At 44.5% G+C, this 15,728-nt stretch overlaps 4 protein-coding genes across 4 annotated transcripts; 1 reads left to right on the forward strand and 3 right to left on the reverse strand.

Moving 5' to 3' along the window:
- Positions 1 to 5,030: 5,030 nt before the first annotated feature.
- Positions 5,031 to 5,350, reverse strand: LACBIDRAFT_309760 (uncharacterized protein; the record flags this gene model as incomplete). Its single annotated transcript, XM_001887054.1, has 2 exons — positions 5,031 to 5,232; positions 5,313 to 5,350. The coding sequence occupies 2 exons, from the start codon at positions 5,348 to 5,350 to the stop codon at positions 5,031 to 5,033; spliced, it is 240 nt and encodes a 79-aa protein (XP_001887089.1).
- A 2,153-nt stretch (positions 5,351 to 7,503) lies between these two features.
- Positions 7,504 to 8,321, reverse strand: LACBIDRAFT_332526 (uncharacterized protein; the record flags this gene model as incomplete). The annotated part of the gene is made up of 4 exons (XM_001887055.1): positions 7,504 to 7,608; positions 7,715 to 7,831; positions 7,975 to 8,074; positions 8,263 to 8,321. The coding sequence occupies 4 exons, from the start codon at positions 8,319 to 8,321 to the stop codon at positions 7,504 to 7,506; spliced, it is 381 nt and encodes a 126-aa protein (XP_001887090.1).
- A 2,036-nt stretch (positions 8,322 to 10,357) lies between these two features.
- LACBIDRAFT_309761 (uncharacterized protein) lies at positions 10,358 to 10,773 on the forward strand (the record flags this gene model as incomplete). Its single annotated transcript, XM_001886974.1, has 2 exons — positions 10,358 to 10,447; positions 10,519 to 10,773. 2 exons carry the CDS (start codon positions 10,358 to 10,360, stop codon positions 10,771 to 10,773), a joined length of 345 nt encoding a protein of 114 aa, XP_001887009.1.
- A 2,841-nt stretch (positions 10,774 to 13,614) lies between these two features.
- On the reverse strand, positions 13,615 to 14,492 carry LACBIDRAFT_309763 (uncharacterized protein; the record flags this gene model as incomplete). The annotated part of the gene is made up of 4 exons (XM_001887056.1): positions 13,615 to 13,788; positions 13,838 to 14,059; positions 14,112 to 14,374; positions 14,420 to 14,492. 4 exons carry the CDS (start codon positions 14,490 to 14,492, stop codon positions 13,615 to 13,617), a joined length of 732 nt encoding a protein of 243 aa, XP_001887091.1.
- Positions 14,493 to 15,728: the final 1,236 nt, after the last annotated feature.

Here is a 15,728-nt window from a genome sequence, read left to right on the forward strand (position 1 = left end):
ACGAACGTTCAACCCTTCTTGGGCTTTGGGAATTTGGAGATTGATGGCAAGTTGGTACGTATCCCCTCCTCCTCTGCTAAACATGGCCTGATCACTCGTAACAGATCGACGTCAAGCTAGCACAACCACGCTACCAACGGGATAGCTACCCCAACGAAGACGGCGTAGCAGGTAACGAATACGTGCAAGGAGGAGGGAACCGATTCGGGGGACAACAAGGGACCTTCAATACCCCAACCGCCGTTGGCGGAGCAGGTGGGAACATGGGTGGAGCTACTGCGGGCAACACGGCGTTTGACCCTCAGGCGCTGGCGGCGCTTTACACGCGCATGTTCCAGATGACAAGTGCGGGCGCCATGAATCCCGCCATGATGGGTGGGATGAACCCTATGATGGGTGGGATGGGGGGTGGGTTCGGGGGTGGGATGAGGCCTGGGATGATGGCTGGTATGGGCGGGATGAATGCGATGGGGGGTATGGGTGGTGGGATGGGGAGGGGGGTGGGGGCAGGGATGATGCAGGGTGGAGGGGGAGCAGGAGCGGGTGGGGGGATGAACCCGAATATACCGAGGGGACCTAGGGGGGCGCCGGTGGGGCCTGCTGGTGCTGCAGGGGGTGTGGCTGCGGGAGCGGCGGGGATCGGTGGGGCGAGTGTGGGACCGCAGAGGACAGGGCAGAGGGGGCAGCATAATTTCCATCCGTATGCGAGGTAGGGAGAGTAAGTTATAAAAGAGAGAGAGGACCGAACATGTTCATTTCATTTCTCGTTTTTCTGTCACATACACACTCCCACCCCCCTCCAATTCAGTTCTAGTGCTTTCAAATGTTGTATGTACGAACTTACTACCTTACTTATTTTACGTATCTGGCTTTTTTTCTCGAGCTGAGATACTTACAGTCCTTTGCATATTTTTGTGACGTTTCCAAAACCAGTCACGTGGTATGTGCCTGAGCCAAACAAAGTGGTTTGGGCTGATTTCTGTGCCTCCTTGTCTCTCCAGCAACCTCAAGGAGTGTATTATTCAATGGTACTATATAAATTAGGGGGAGATATATGATCTCCCCAACTGCTCTATTAGTAATGTTATCCACAATCATATTGCAATTATAGGGATTTTGGCCGAGTAAGAAACTTATTTACCCATCATGCAGGACAGCCTTCTGCCCTCACCAGTGAATGCCTTTCATTTTTCAAAGAAATAAGTGAAGAGAGTCTGTCCCTCTATTTAAAAGCAATGCAACAAAAGCTTTCAGATAGGGAATATCACAGGTAACCCTGGGGTTTTTTTGGGCTACCTGTACAGTCATCCACCCCTTAATGATACGCCACCCCCATTTGATACACTTTTGACTAGCCAATATCTCACTCAATACTAGACCGATTTTTATGAAACAAGTTATAACAAGTAGTACAAACTCATATCTACCACCGTACATAATTTGGATGCAATTGAGGCAGAATTGGCAAAGCTGTGGAGCATACAAAATGGACTGTTTTTCAGAAATAGCCAAATACAGTCACACCCCTCAATGATACACCCATAATCTTAATTTTTCTTTGTGAAATGTGGGTCAAACATTCTGAAATTTGGTACAGTGATAGACGCGAATTTATCTGAGATTTTCATGTAGAGAAAGGTTGTGCTCAAATCTGTTGAAGCTAATTTCTCATTTTGGGTGTATCATTAGCAGGTGGATGACTGTACCTGTACCCCACAAAAACCGTACCCCGGGGTAGGGGTGTAGTTCTTGATGGGTTGGGGTTGGGGTTTGCATGGGGTACATGGGTTGATACAACCTGCACGGGTAGGTACATGGGGTTGAGTAGTTTACTACTACACTAACATATGACATCCCAATCTATGGGAAGCTCGCCTTCCTCATCAATCTCTGGAAGCACTACAGCGGCCTTTACATCATTGTCATGTACGTACCCCATCAAGCTCCAAACTCCCAAACACATCAAGGCTCGCGTTGACTGAACAGAAAGATGGTTTCGGACATGTGAGAGAACAAGGCGTCCCTGGCTAAAAGTGCGCTTGACATCGATTGATGTCGCTAAAATTTATATGAGCCAGATATTAGTCAAATTGAAAATAGAACTCACAGGGAATAGAGAGGTAATCCAGTGCCATCCGGTGAAGGCGCAGATAGCGATCCCTTCGTTCATACCACCAAAGCAGGACATCCTTTACATCCTCGGGATCTGTGCTTAAGTAGCACTCAAGTTCATCACAAAGAGTGGAAGGCATAGGAGCTGTGAGGGAGGGAAGGTTGTCGAAAATATTTTTTGACTTGGATGTAACATGATTCTCCTAACCGTCAATGTAAATGGAAGTTGAAAATACAAATGAAAGTACTTATGGACTCTGAGTCGACAACGTCAACATCACTTGAGGCATATGAACACTCGAATTCTTCGCGAACAATGTTCTTGGCATTGTCGATCCACTCTGGCAACCAATTTGCATTTTTGAAGTACTGCAACTTATGTCGAGGATGAAGGACTGTGTCATTGTAGAATAATATTAGAAAGAAACAATGAAATTATGAGGTGAGGCTTACCCATAGCGATCCTAAAGACCTCGGAGTGATTAGTTTTGTTGTAGTAGTGGTTGAGTGTTTTTTTGCCGATTGAGAGAGCCGCTTTCATAGCGATCAAGTACTTCGGATTGCTTGCTGCGTTGAGGAGGTGAGAGTCAAGGTGATCCATGGCTGGTATCACTATTGCGATGTTGGGCCCACTTCGAGAGAAGAAGAGGGTCGCATCTTTGAATATCTGTTGAATGATTAGATACTAACTAAAGATAAGAAGAAAAAAGGCAACGCACTGTCAGAACTTCACAGAGGTCCTCCACAACCCTCCACTCCACCTTACTCAATTCATATGGCCGCAGGCTCAGTGACTGGTCACTTATTTCATCAAATGCAGAATGGTAGTCGAGGGCGAACTTGAGCATGTCGTATGTTGAGTTCCAGTGGGTTGACACGTCGCGCGGCATCACCCACTTCAGTCACCCATTTTAGGGTACCTATGAGGTACATCAGGAGTGCTGATGTGGGGTGTGCATGCCGTCAACCGCCAGTGAGCGGTCGACGGCGGTGGTGTTGTGTTAGTTGGGTGGGTGGTGATAGAGGTGGGGTGTACATACCATCTGCAATATGAAAGGACGACGACAACATTAGTCGTCGTCGTCATCCCATCACCGTTGTCATATGTTGATGATGGTAGTGGAGGGTGTTCACAGTGGGTGGGCGCTCGTTGCCGTTTCTTGACAGCGGTGATGGGCGTTCATTGACGGGGTGCTCAGCCCTCGTTTCCGTTCGAGGATGGTGGGCAGTGGTCGTGGGCGTTCGGGATGGGCGCCACGAGCTGGTGGATGGGCACTGGTGGCCAGTTGTCATTGCTGGGCCATCGTGTGGTCCTCGTGTGGTGCTGGGCCCTTGTCGCCGTTCGTTGTTGGTTGTGGTGGTCATTGTCGGCGAATGTCGTGGTGGTTGTTGGGTGCAAGATGGCATGTCACAAAGTGTGACATTAGTGTCAAGAGGTAAGTCACATCATTACACGTTACTGTCTGCTCCATGCTCAAACGACAAACACACACCTTTGTAATTTGTAGTGTCCCCTTTTTTCTATTACAATAGTTTGTATTGCCCCTTGAAGTTTGTAGTGTCCCCTACAAAAGTTGTAATCTCGTATTTGACGTTGTTTAGAACCAATGCTATTGCCCAATCGTCATCCAAACCCATCCTCTCGCATCCATCCAATGCCTGCATGTTTGTGATGGGGAAATTGATGGGATATATGCTTAAATATTATAGGGACCCTAATCTATTTTTACTTTGTGTTATATCAAGCAGAGGAAAATACAAAAGCTGAAAATCTACCAAACATGCTCATTTGAGCATTTGTTTACATATATTTACTAACCGCCTTCCAGTCAGAAAATTTTGTATCTATTACAAAAGTTTGTAGTGTACGGTTTTTTACAGCTATCAAATCTTTTAAGGCTACAAAAATTGGTAGTGTCTGCTTTTTTAGACTACAAAATTTTGTAGTGTCTGCTTTTTAAGACTACAAAAGTTTATAGTGTCCGCTTTTCCAGACTACAAATATTTGTAGTGTCTTGCTTTTTCATTAGCAAAGTTTGTAGTGTCCAATTTTTTTGACTACAATGATATCCTTGACTGTGTAGGTACATGAAAATAAAGAAGTTGACTTTATACAAAAAGCCCTCCATCATTCAGTCTTTGTACCTTGCAGAGAATTATAGTCAAGACTGACTATTGGAAAGGGTTGCATAGTGGCAAATGAGACAGGATGTCAGAGACTTCAAACTCTTCAGAGAGACCATGCATCAGCAAATCAGCATTTACCTTACATTACAATGTAAGGTGCTACAATGCAACCAATCAGCACTAATGTACCAGAATTCTAAGCTGACCTTGCATTATCATCCACTGGTGTCAACAAATGTGGAATGCAGAGCAAGAATTTGACAAGTATGTAAGGTTGTGCTAACATTGGAAGGATATCATGAACCTTCCACCACTTTGTTTGCCATGGAAGGTCACGCAATCATTGGTCCCCCATAGAAAGTGCTCCCAGATATATAAACCTCAGAATAGCTCAAATGAAGTTAAAATCAATTTGTATTGAAAATAATAGACATGAAGTACATAAAGTGAGGAACAGCGTGACCAACAATGAAAATGGAAGTCGAATAGGTGGCAGAAGATTTTGAAGCAGAGTGGAAGGCTGACCAATTGAGAAACGGAAACAGGGGTACGAGATCCACAGATTAAAAGAGCTAAACAATGGCACACGAACCCGAAGTTCGCCACTATCTGTTGAGTAACGCCCGACCTTAGAATTTCCGGAGTGAGTTAAATTCAGTACGCACTCAACTTACCATTGTACGCGTCGAGTTTTTCTCTTCCCATCCTCGTTTGATTATCGTGACACTGCCTTCATCATTCGTGGGTGGTGTGGGGCCATCATCGATGTGGGGTGCTGGTGCCCGCACTCGTCACTTTAGCTCGGGTGGTGAGGTGAGGCGCCCGTCCCCGTAGCTGGGAGTGGTGGGGGCTGTCATCGCCCTTGGTGGGGTGGTGGTGGGTCGTTGGCAGTTTGTAGCCGTCCGTGCACTGTCATGGGCAGCCATCATCGTGGGCATTCGTTTCCATAGGCAGTTTGGTGGAGTGGTGGTGAGGGCAAGACAGGCGCTCAGCCTTTGGCCACAGGCGAGCGACAAGGTGAGATATTCATAAAGTATAGATAGAAAAGAAAGGAGAATGGGAACTCGACTGACTGAGAGCATTCGTGGCCGACAAGCACGTCCCATCGCATATATGCGCCTGAATACCTGTAATTTACAACATTCAACACATGTAGAACTTGGCATAGAAAGAAGCACATACCGTACGGCCAACGACAGACCTAGTTGTAGTGTGAATGCGTAAGTAAAAGATGGCTGTGGATTCTTGCTATGAGAACCTACCTCAGAGTCAGTACCTCCCCAACTTAACTTCCACAACTTTGCTTCTCCATTCCCGCCGACGGTTCACCATAACTATTGCTAAGTGAGCGAGTCGGCTCCAGGTTGCTAGGACGTGCAGTTGGCACTGGGGATAGTCGCGCACAAGAATGGGAAAGTAAGCACACTGTAAGAGTGAGGGGGATGGGGGCAGAGAGGAAGGTACTTGAAATAGTTTTTAAGTCGGACTTTGTCCTTTATGTATGATGTCACAGTTCGCATACTACAAGCATGCTACAAGCGCTGGAGTTTGAGTCCACAATGCTCTGTAAAGATGACAGCTTCATGGGCTTGTACTTAATCGTGTTTTTCATCGAGCACTGAGATTCAAATTGTATCCTTGCATGACCATAGAATATGCAAAATAATTTAGCCCTAGCTTCCAATGTCGTTGCAAAAATGCCATTGACCTTGAATCCCTTCAACAACTTTCCCCAATATTGGATGATGCCAAATAGTTTTAGTGTACATTCTATACTTTATACTATGATTATACTACATTGAGAGGTGAAGCAAAACCTCGTAAGGTTTTGCGAACCTTACAAAGACTACAAAGTGAACCAATGTTATTGTTGTTTTGCTGATGTGTGCAGAGATCATGTCAAGGTTGAATATGGTTGGCAGACATAGATCAGTGCCTAGATATGACCAGAGAATGGCTGGGGCTGCCAAATGGAAAGACAGGACACCACTGATGTGAAACATAACTTGGGCATGACATTGAAGGGTTTGCATTCTTTGACATCTCACTGTAGGCTATATATCTGATCTTCATGATCAATTGTCAGTATGTAACCCTTTCCCATAGTCAGTCTTGACTATCATTCTCTGCTTGCCTGTCCTGTCTTTCCATATCATGATCAGTAGTCACTATGTAACCCTCTCCTGTGGTCAGCCTCAACTGTACTAAGACTGAAGGATGGAGGGCTGTTTGTTCAAAGCCAACCATATACCATTTACATAGATAAAGCCAAGAACACTACAAAATATCAGAAAAGCAGAGACTGCAAATTTTGTAGTCTTTGAAAGCTAACACTAGACTTTTCCATCAAAAAGAGCAAAGACTACAAACTTTTCTAATAGGAAAAGCGGAGACTACAAAACCTTTCTAGTAAAAAAAAACAGAAACTACAAACTTTTCTAAAGAAAAAAGCAGAGACTATAAAATTTGTAGTGTCAGAAAGCGGAGACTACAAAGTTTTCTAACAGAAAAAAGAGGAGACTACAATTTTTTTGTAGTCTTGCTTGTGTGGAAGCTATTGGTAAATATATGTAAACAAACTCCGAAATGAGCATCTGCAGTTCATTTTGAGTTTTTCTGTCTTCCATAGTGTAATATAACACACACTAGATATATATTGTAGTTACTGTAATGTTTAAGTATGCATTTCAGAGATTCCCCCATCAAAAACAAGATGGATGGAGAACAGATGATGATTTGTTATTACAAGTGGTTTTCAACACAGACAAATAAGAGGCTACAGCCAAAAGTCCAGGCATGATGGTCTAGTGTTTGAAAGTCCGGTTCGGTCTGGTTTTTTGATGCCCAGGAGCATTAACCGTAACCATAACCAGTCTGCCTTTTCCCCAGAAGTCAAAAGACCAGACCGGACCACAAAAAGACCGCAGACCGCGGTTTTTTGTGGTCTATAGACTGGTTTCGGTCTGCATCGGATTTAACCGGTTTATGACCGGTCTTTAGGCTAATATTTTAAAATTATGAATCGGTAAATTTATTAACATCTCTATTAGCTTCAAAACGAGCCCAAGGACGTTAAATTCCGTTAGGAATTGGTGCTTGTATAAAATAAGTCTGGTACATCTATTATTCCCAAAAGTAATTTACATTTTAATTCATATCTCTCTCGTTTCTTTACCAAATCGTACGTTCTTGGGTGCGTTTTAAAGGGTATTTAAGTTTGAACCGGTCAAGACCGGTTCACGTTAACCGGTTTCTTTGCGGTCTTTACATCTCAAAAATAAAAGACCATAACCGCAGGTCCGGTCTTTTGCGGTCTTGGTCCAGTCTGGTTACGGTCTTTTTCCAGTCATGAGACCGGACTTCCAAACACTATGATGGTCTTTCATGTGCACTTCTCAATGTTATGCCAATGTCACAATGTGTGACGTGGCTTCTCTCTTCAACCCACGACGACCACCACACGCCAAATACAAACCATGACGCCAACCAGACGCCAACCACCACCATCAGCAAACATACCAACCACGCCGCCAGCCACCACCATGAACAAATGCCCAGCACCACCGTCGGATGGAAATGAGGGCCCAGCACCCTGTCAATGAATGCCCATCAACGCTGTCAACAAACGGCGACAAGTGCCCACGACCCATCACCGACGAACGGCACGAGGCCTATGAACGGACACAGGTGACGACGAGCCGAGGTGAGCAACTCACCTCAACCTCACCCACTCACATCTGTAACACAGAAGCCAGGTGCCACGTCACCGACAGTGACATGGCAACCAAACGACAAACGACGAATTTCAATTCGTTGTTTGTCATACCTGTTTGTTCTAGAACACCATGGTAAGCACCCCCATCCCACCTTCTTCCCAGCCCACCTCACTGACAGACAGGACATGGGACGACGACAGATGCGGAATGACCATGCGACCAGTACACGCGACACCAACATGATGACAATGCACGCCACACACGGCACCATGACCCATGGATGGCGACGAGGCTCACCACTACTCACCCAGCCCAGACACAGCACCAGACAACATGGAATGTGCCCAGGACATGCAACACCAGCATGATGACGACACACGACGACAACGACAACGACATGACATCAACACATGGTACAGACAGGCGACGATGACGATGACGGCGATGATGACGATGACACGATGCACGCAACGACGACACAATGCACACAACGACGACACAATGCACACAACAACAACACAACACACACAACGATGAATACCCCTTCCCCTCAACATACCCCTTCCCCTCATAACATCCCCCCTTCTTTACCCCTTCCCCTTAACATACCCTTTCCCCTCAACATCCCTCTCTTCAACATCCCCTTTCCCATCAACATCCCCCTTCCCATCAACATGTTCCCTACACCCCATTCTCTTTAACATTCCCACTTCCTTTCAACATCTCTTCCTTCCCTTTAACATCCCCCATCCCTTCTACCTCCCTATTCCCTTTGAAACATTTGTAGTAAATAACTTTATGTAGCTATCAAATACACACCAAATTGATTTGGTCAGAGTGGAATGATGTAAGGAACTCACAGGAATAAGTTGTCATCTGGCACAGCTGAACTAACTTAGTAGAAATCCTGCAAAGCTATGGTATGACCATGGTATGATGATGGTATGATAATGGTATGGTATAACTATGGTTGGTATATGGTATGACCATGGTATGGTATGACAGTATGGCATGGTATGACAGTATGGCATGGTATGACCATGGTATGGTATGACTGGTATGGCATGGTATGACCATGGTATGGTATGACTGGTATGGCATGGTATGACCATGGTATGGTATGACAGTATGGCATGGTATGACCATGGTATGGTATGACAGGTATGGTATGGTATGTATGGTATGTATGGTATGGTATGGTATGCTGTGGATACCATAACATATGGTATTAGTGTTCTTGCATTTTTTAGCTGATTCTCTTTTGTTTGGTCTATATAGAGCACAATTATTAACTAGAGGTTGACTTTGTCAACAAACACCTTGCTTCTGTATTTTAAATACATTAGTAAGGGTTCTTAGTACACCCTCAGCTTCACCCAACAAAAAACTTACAAAATGCATTAATTGAAATTGTCCTACATTTCGGCTGTTCCCATCACCCACTGTTTATCTTAAGTGATCAGAATCTTTTCCTTTTATTTTTTTGTTCCTTCATAGCTTGTCAAAAGGCTGCTGCTTGTCGCCTGGCAACTCCTCGCAGCAGCAGGGGGTAGGGTGTTTAGACCATGTTTGCAGAAGAGTGGAGTGTTTGGTCCAATATGAACAATATGACCTCCGTAACATCCTATCATTTGTGCCATGTTTGTGGAAGAGTGAGATGTTTGTTCCAATCTTGAAAAATATGACATCCAGGAAGCTGTATTATTTGCACCATGTTTGCAGAAGAGTGACATGTTTGGTCTCAACATTTGCTTAGAAATATGAAGCTGGGAGACCTAGCTAAAGCGAGGTGATCAGATTTTATGTTCTTGAAGTCTCCATTGATAGGAAGTAGATCTAAATTATTGGAAGAAGACCTTGAAAATGTATCAAGTTTTCATTGAGCCATTCATGCTTAGCTGGTGGTCAAGTTGCACACCAAATTGCATGCTTTTAAAATTAATTGTATGTGGAGTGGTACTTAATGTAGTTGATTATCGAAGTGCATATTCTAGTCCAACCTGTTGGATAATAATCTAGCTCAAGTCCATGCATTTGAAATGGACGGTATTATGTAGTGTTCAGGACTGATAGATAATACACACAATTTCTTGTTTTATTTGCTTCTCAAATGCCACATCACCACAATGGATGCAGTATTATGCATGCCAAAATCTGGGATCAAGCTCAATTGAACTGATTTTCACAGGATTAAGTTTACTATATTGCCTCCTTTTGTAGCTTAATATCTCAGCAAAAACCTGAGGAACCCTTCCACAAAAAATGGCACCCAATGGACCAGTATTGCAGCCTGCAGAAATAATTTATATATTTTGAAAAAGGACCCCAGACACCCTTTGTCAGCTTTGGTATGATGGTATGGTATGAGATGACATGGTATGGTATGGTAACATGGTATTGGTATGAGTGGGATATGGTATGGGTTTTCCATTCCATGGTACCATGGTATTGGTATCAAGCTCATATACCACCCCGGAATGGGTACCCTCAAGGTACCCTAAATCAAGGAATTGATGTGCCTCATAGGTACCCTAAAATGGGTGACTGAAGTGCCTCGCTCTAGAATCTCCTTTTCGAGTACAATGTGCAGCATGACTGCCAGAAGGCACACTGTACAGCATCTGGGAGGCAGCCAGTTGTCCAGGAACATATTGAAATCGAAAAACAAGAAGATTTTATTTTACACAAAACACTTGATGAGTATCTGGTCAACACACACAGGTTTCATAATGCGCACCTTGTTCGAGCTGTCCTTCCAAGGGAACTCATTGCTCTGATCCCATATACCCCAACAGCCGCAGCCAAAAAGAGGAAGTGAGATGACACCGTCACTGGCCACGGTCTTCTGGCTCACGGTGACAATGCTCAGAAGCTTGGGGGTTAGGCAGTTTGAGGGTAGCCTAGCAGTACTTGCAACGATGCCTGATATCAAATCAATGAAAAAATGGCATAGATAGTGAACAACTTGTACATACCTGATGAGTTTACCTGTGGAGGATCTTGGCCACAGCTTTTCAACACCTGTGGAAGATACCTGTTATCAGCCCACAGCTGGTTCCGAGGTGCGTCGTTCACCATAGCGATAACCTGAGGGCCATGTTCCCACAGGGTAAATTGCCCCACGCCTCTGTGACATCACTGCCATCTGTCACCATGTCCCCTGATCGTGTGACTATCACCATTCTGCCAAACCTGGAAGAGATCTGGCCATCAGTTGGCGGTGTATAACAACAGCAGTGAACCCAGCTGAGATCATAAATTTCAAAACATCAGAGGGTAATACTGACCTTCATATCTCCACATGGCCATACCACAATGCTGGCAGTAAACCCACACATATTTCACAAATGTAAAAGCATCAGAGTATAATACTGACTTTGCATATTCATGCATCTGCCAGCATTGAACTTGGCCGAAATCATCACAGCAATCTGAAGTTTGTTCGCAAGTTCAGTTCAGTCCGGTTTTTTGCCCCCAAAACGCGCAACCGTGGACCGCAACCGGTCTAGGACCGACCCGGATATTGAGGGAACCGAACCGAACCACCTAGGACCAGTCTTTTGCGGTCTATGGAGCCGGTTCAGACCGATCCAGACCGGTTTTTTTGCGTATAATTTATTATACCAATATAAACCATTTGTATCTCAACTATTATTACTCTGAAAAATAAACGGGTTCTATAAAATAGTAAAGCATGTAAATACCCGTCATTCCACCAATTTTTAAGAGATGTAATGAAGATTTGACATAGCTATGACTGAAACCGAATTACATCTCCTAGAGACTTGGGTAAAATATGGATTTGGTTATATCTTTCTCAATTCTTAACCGTTTTTGATGAAACAAAAACCCAATAAAATGTAATAAACATGGTTACAAGGGTATGTAACGCACGTGACCGTTTAACCAGTTGCAACCGATCAAAACCGGTCTTTGAACGGTTTTAAAAGATTTTCGAAATGAGGCAACCGGCAACTGGACCAACCCCAAATTGGGGCAACTGCAACCAAAAAAAAGACTGGACCATGGTCCGGTTCAGTTCGGTCCACCGGTTTTTTGCGGTCCTATGGACTGAACCTTTAAACACTAGGTATAATAAATTATATGCAAAAAAACCGGTCTGGATCGGTCTGAACCGGTATCATGGACCGCAAAAGACCGGTCCTATGTGGTTTGGTTTGGTTCCCTCAATATCTGGGTCGGTCCTGGACCGGTTGCGGTCCACAGTTGCATGTTTTCGGGGCAAAAAACCGGACTGAACTGAACCTTTAAACACTACCCAAATCATCATACATCAGAGGGTAACCCTAACCTTGCATATTCCTGCATGGTAACAGGGACCAATGAAAAATCCTTCGGCCCAACATACAATGTTACATTACTTAGCAATTTGGCCCAACCTTGACCATTAGGATATGCCTTTACATAGATATATACTGTTCACAATTGGGCCACACTATCCCAACTAGATGTAAAAGCATGTATTGGGCCCACCTACATTCAATAATGTACTTTTGTATTGGGCCCATTGGGGTGGCCCTATGGTCCATAGTACAATTGACCATGTGGAGTACCATTAGTCTATAATGTGACTTGTGAGTACTTGTGAAATGGACAGTATGTGGCATACAGCGCATGTGAGCCTCCCGTGCCAAAAACCTAACACCTTTTTCTGATGCTGTTTCTCCAAAGACACCATGAGTGTGTCATTATTGCTTGTGTTGTCCATAACAATTGCAATAACCTGTTATTTATCGCATATAGTACCTCATTTTGATATAGAAACATGACACATACCTTCCTGACTAAACCATACAATACCATGGTTTGCCAGATGGCTTCTGCCATATTCTCACCTGGGTGTTCACCAACTAGTTCACGGAAATCAATAAGGAGTTCCTCCAGGACACGAAAAATTAGTACTAGAAGAAGGAAAAAGAATTTAATGACGAACCTAGCTGTCCGTCTTTTGTGACATAATGTGCGACGATGGCCAAAAATGCATGTTGGTTACTGGAGGTCCATGCATCAAGTGAGAGTGATATTTTCCTGTCGAGTTCCTGATTGTGAAAACTGGTCAGCAATTTCGAAGATCTGGGATAAAAAAGTCAAACCGAAAACATGTCACAGACCCCCTCAATCGTTTCATCTCCCATTTTCATAATGCGACGTTTGATGCCATCATGTTTTATGAGTTTTAGAGACTCCCCAGAACGATGTGTATACTCCATTAAATTAATAAACTTGGGCTTTTCTACCTCATCAAATGGCTGGTCGCATGCAACAACCCACTCGGTGAGGAGCCATTCAAATTTATCTTGATCCCACAGACCCTGTAAGCTCATGTCAATTGAGAGCAAATGATAAAAGAAAAAGTTATGACCGCTGCACGCGCCTTCTGATCTTCAAAGGCTTTCTTGATATTCCCTGATTTATCTTGAAGTTTCTTGAGATATTCCGCCTCAGTCTTACCATCCAATTGTGTTTTTCCACATGCAATATTGACTTCCTCAGACGTTGGGGGCTCATCCCAACCATTGAGTATCTCCCAGAGATTGTACATTGGCTTAACATAAACACGAAGGTGGTTGATAAGATGTGGGGAAAAAAAAGAGAATTATACACGACGTCTACCATAAATTATAATGTGGAAGGAATATCAATACTCACGATTTAGATTACTGTTCATGCCCTTTGTGATCATGATGATCTTGTGTGAACTGTGGTAGCACCAGTAATGCTTATCCCCTGGGTTTCCCACCGAACCTTCTGCGTTGCTGGAAACGACTTTGAAAAACCAATAGATTGGGTTTTTTTTTACACCCTTGCCTGTCTTTGAACTTGTCAAATTCATACTTGCGATGACAATGGAAACAACACACCTTGCACTTGTCTTGATGACCCACCGCTGCTTCGGTGACAGGCGCCTTCCTTGCTGCAATATTCCTTGTGCTGTCCTCATCCTTGACTTCCTCTATCTTGACAGGGGCACGTCTCGCCTTTTTCTTCGAAGGGCGTGATGCAGCTTGCTTGCCTTTTGCCTTCGTGCATGATTTATGCCCACTGGCCTCTGGGATCGTCTTGGAGGGCAGCATATCTGCCACCTAATTCTTCAAGTCAAAGAAGAGTGTGCTGATTTAATACATGTAAACATACCTCTATGTTGCTGATAATGACTGGTTCATCATCACTTGTAGAGTCTTCAGAGCCTTCGCCCGACACGGCGAAGTCACCATCATCTGGGTCTGATTCCTCGTCGCAAGCGTCGTTTCTCTTGCACTTTGGCACTGCCTTGCGTGCCTGGGGAGCACGCTGTTGTTTTTCAGGTATCGGATCGCCATCTTTGTCCCGAAGTTTGGAGTCAATGGCTGCAGCTATGCGGGTTTTGTCGACTGTACGACTTGGACGCACATTATGTCCTGCAAAAGTTGTCAGACAATAATCAGCATCGCATGAACACATACTTTCACATTCAACATGATCTGCTGACATTGAAACATTGAAATCTGGTACAGGATTAAATATAGGCTTGAGCATGCGGGGGAATAACAGCAAGATAATATGCTGGGGGATGGAGTCAAACTGTACAAGGCGGTGTATGCATTTGTACTTCGTGGATTTGATTTGATTTTCTGGGATTCATACCCCTGGAGACTAATTTCAAAGATTGGAGCATGATCATTGAAGCCGTGAAATGACGCACACTGAGGGGTAAAATGAAATATGTGAAACAGGGCCGCCATAAGAAAGTTTTCGTTGTCTGAATGGGCTGCAAGCTAGTGGTAGGTGAAAGGATAGGATGGTGATTCGCCTAGCTCGATGGAGGGCAGTGGGAGACGACACTGTCAACATCAGCATCATTGTTGATGGCGTGGTAGCAAGAAGTTCAAAAAATTCCCACAGCATCACCGTCTGTACCATTCAGACAGCCGTCCAGGTGATGGGAATAGACGGGTGCTATCCGTCCCGTCAGATCTCATCTCTAAACTGAAATGGTGATAGGTAAAGCACCCATCTATATGTCCTTTCCAACCATCTAAGACAGGTATGGTGTGCAGCCCTAGTGCTTACAGCAGTTCTCATGTATGAGAGGTTAAGTGGGTAAAGTTAAGAGATGCCTCTCATGCACTCAGAGGGGCAGTATTTATACATATGCAATATTCTACACTATTCTACAATGTACCATTGCCAATGAGTCAGTATGACTTGCACATGAGTCAAGGATCAAAGTTGTTTGGTTGCACCTTGCTTGCCAAACATTACACTCATTGAAGTCAATACTAACAAGATGTCAGAAGTAGAGGACACAGGCTAGGCTCAAAGTACATGTGAATGTCATGGTATGAGCAGTACCATAACACCACCACTGTCAATGAACCACGATGAGAACCCACCCCCCACCACACACAAACGATGACGAGCACCCACAAATGGCAACAAGCACCCATGAAAAATGTTGAAAAACGATGAGCGCCCACCACCACCCACTGACATGACAATGATGTGTCAACAACATGCCAGGATGATGACATGACACACCACGACATGACAACAACACAACACAATGACACGTCCACACAAGCACCCACCCCCACCACACACGAAAAACCACGAACACCCACAAAAAACAATGAGTGCCCACCCCCGCCACACGTGAAACACAACATGCGCCCACAAAAAATCACCAGTGTCCACCCCCACCCGATGGCACACCAACACAGAACAGCGACAAGGGCCCAGCACCACCACCTCTCCCCTCCACTCTCTACCCCC

The sequence above is a fragment of the Laccaria bicolor genome, genomic scaffold (genome assembly GCF_000143565.1).
Source record: "Laccaria bicolor S238N-H82 LACBIscaffold_41 genomic scaffold, whole genome shotgun sequence".
Lineage (NCBI taxonomy): Eukaryota > Fungi > Basidiomycota > Agaricomycetes > Agaricales > Hydnangiaceae > Laccaria > Laccaria bicolor.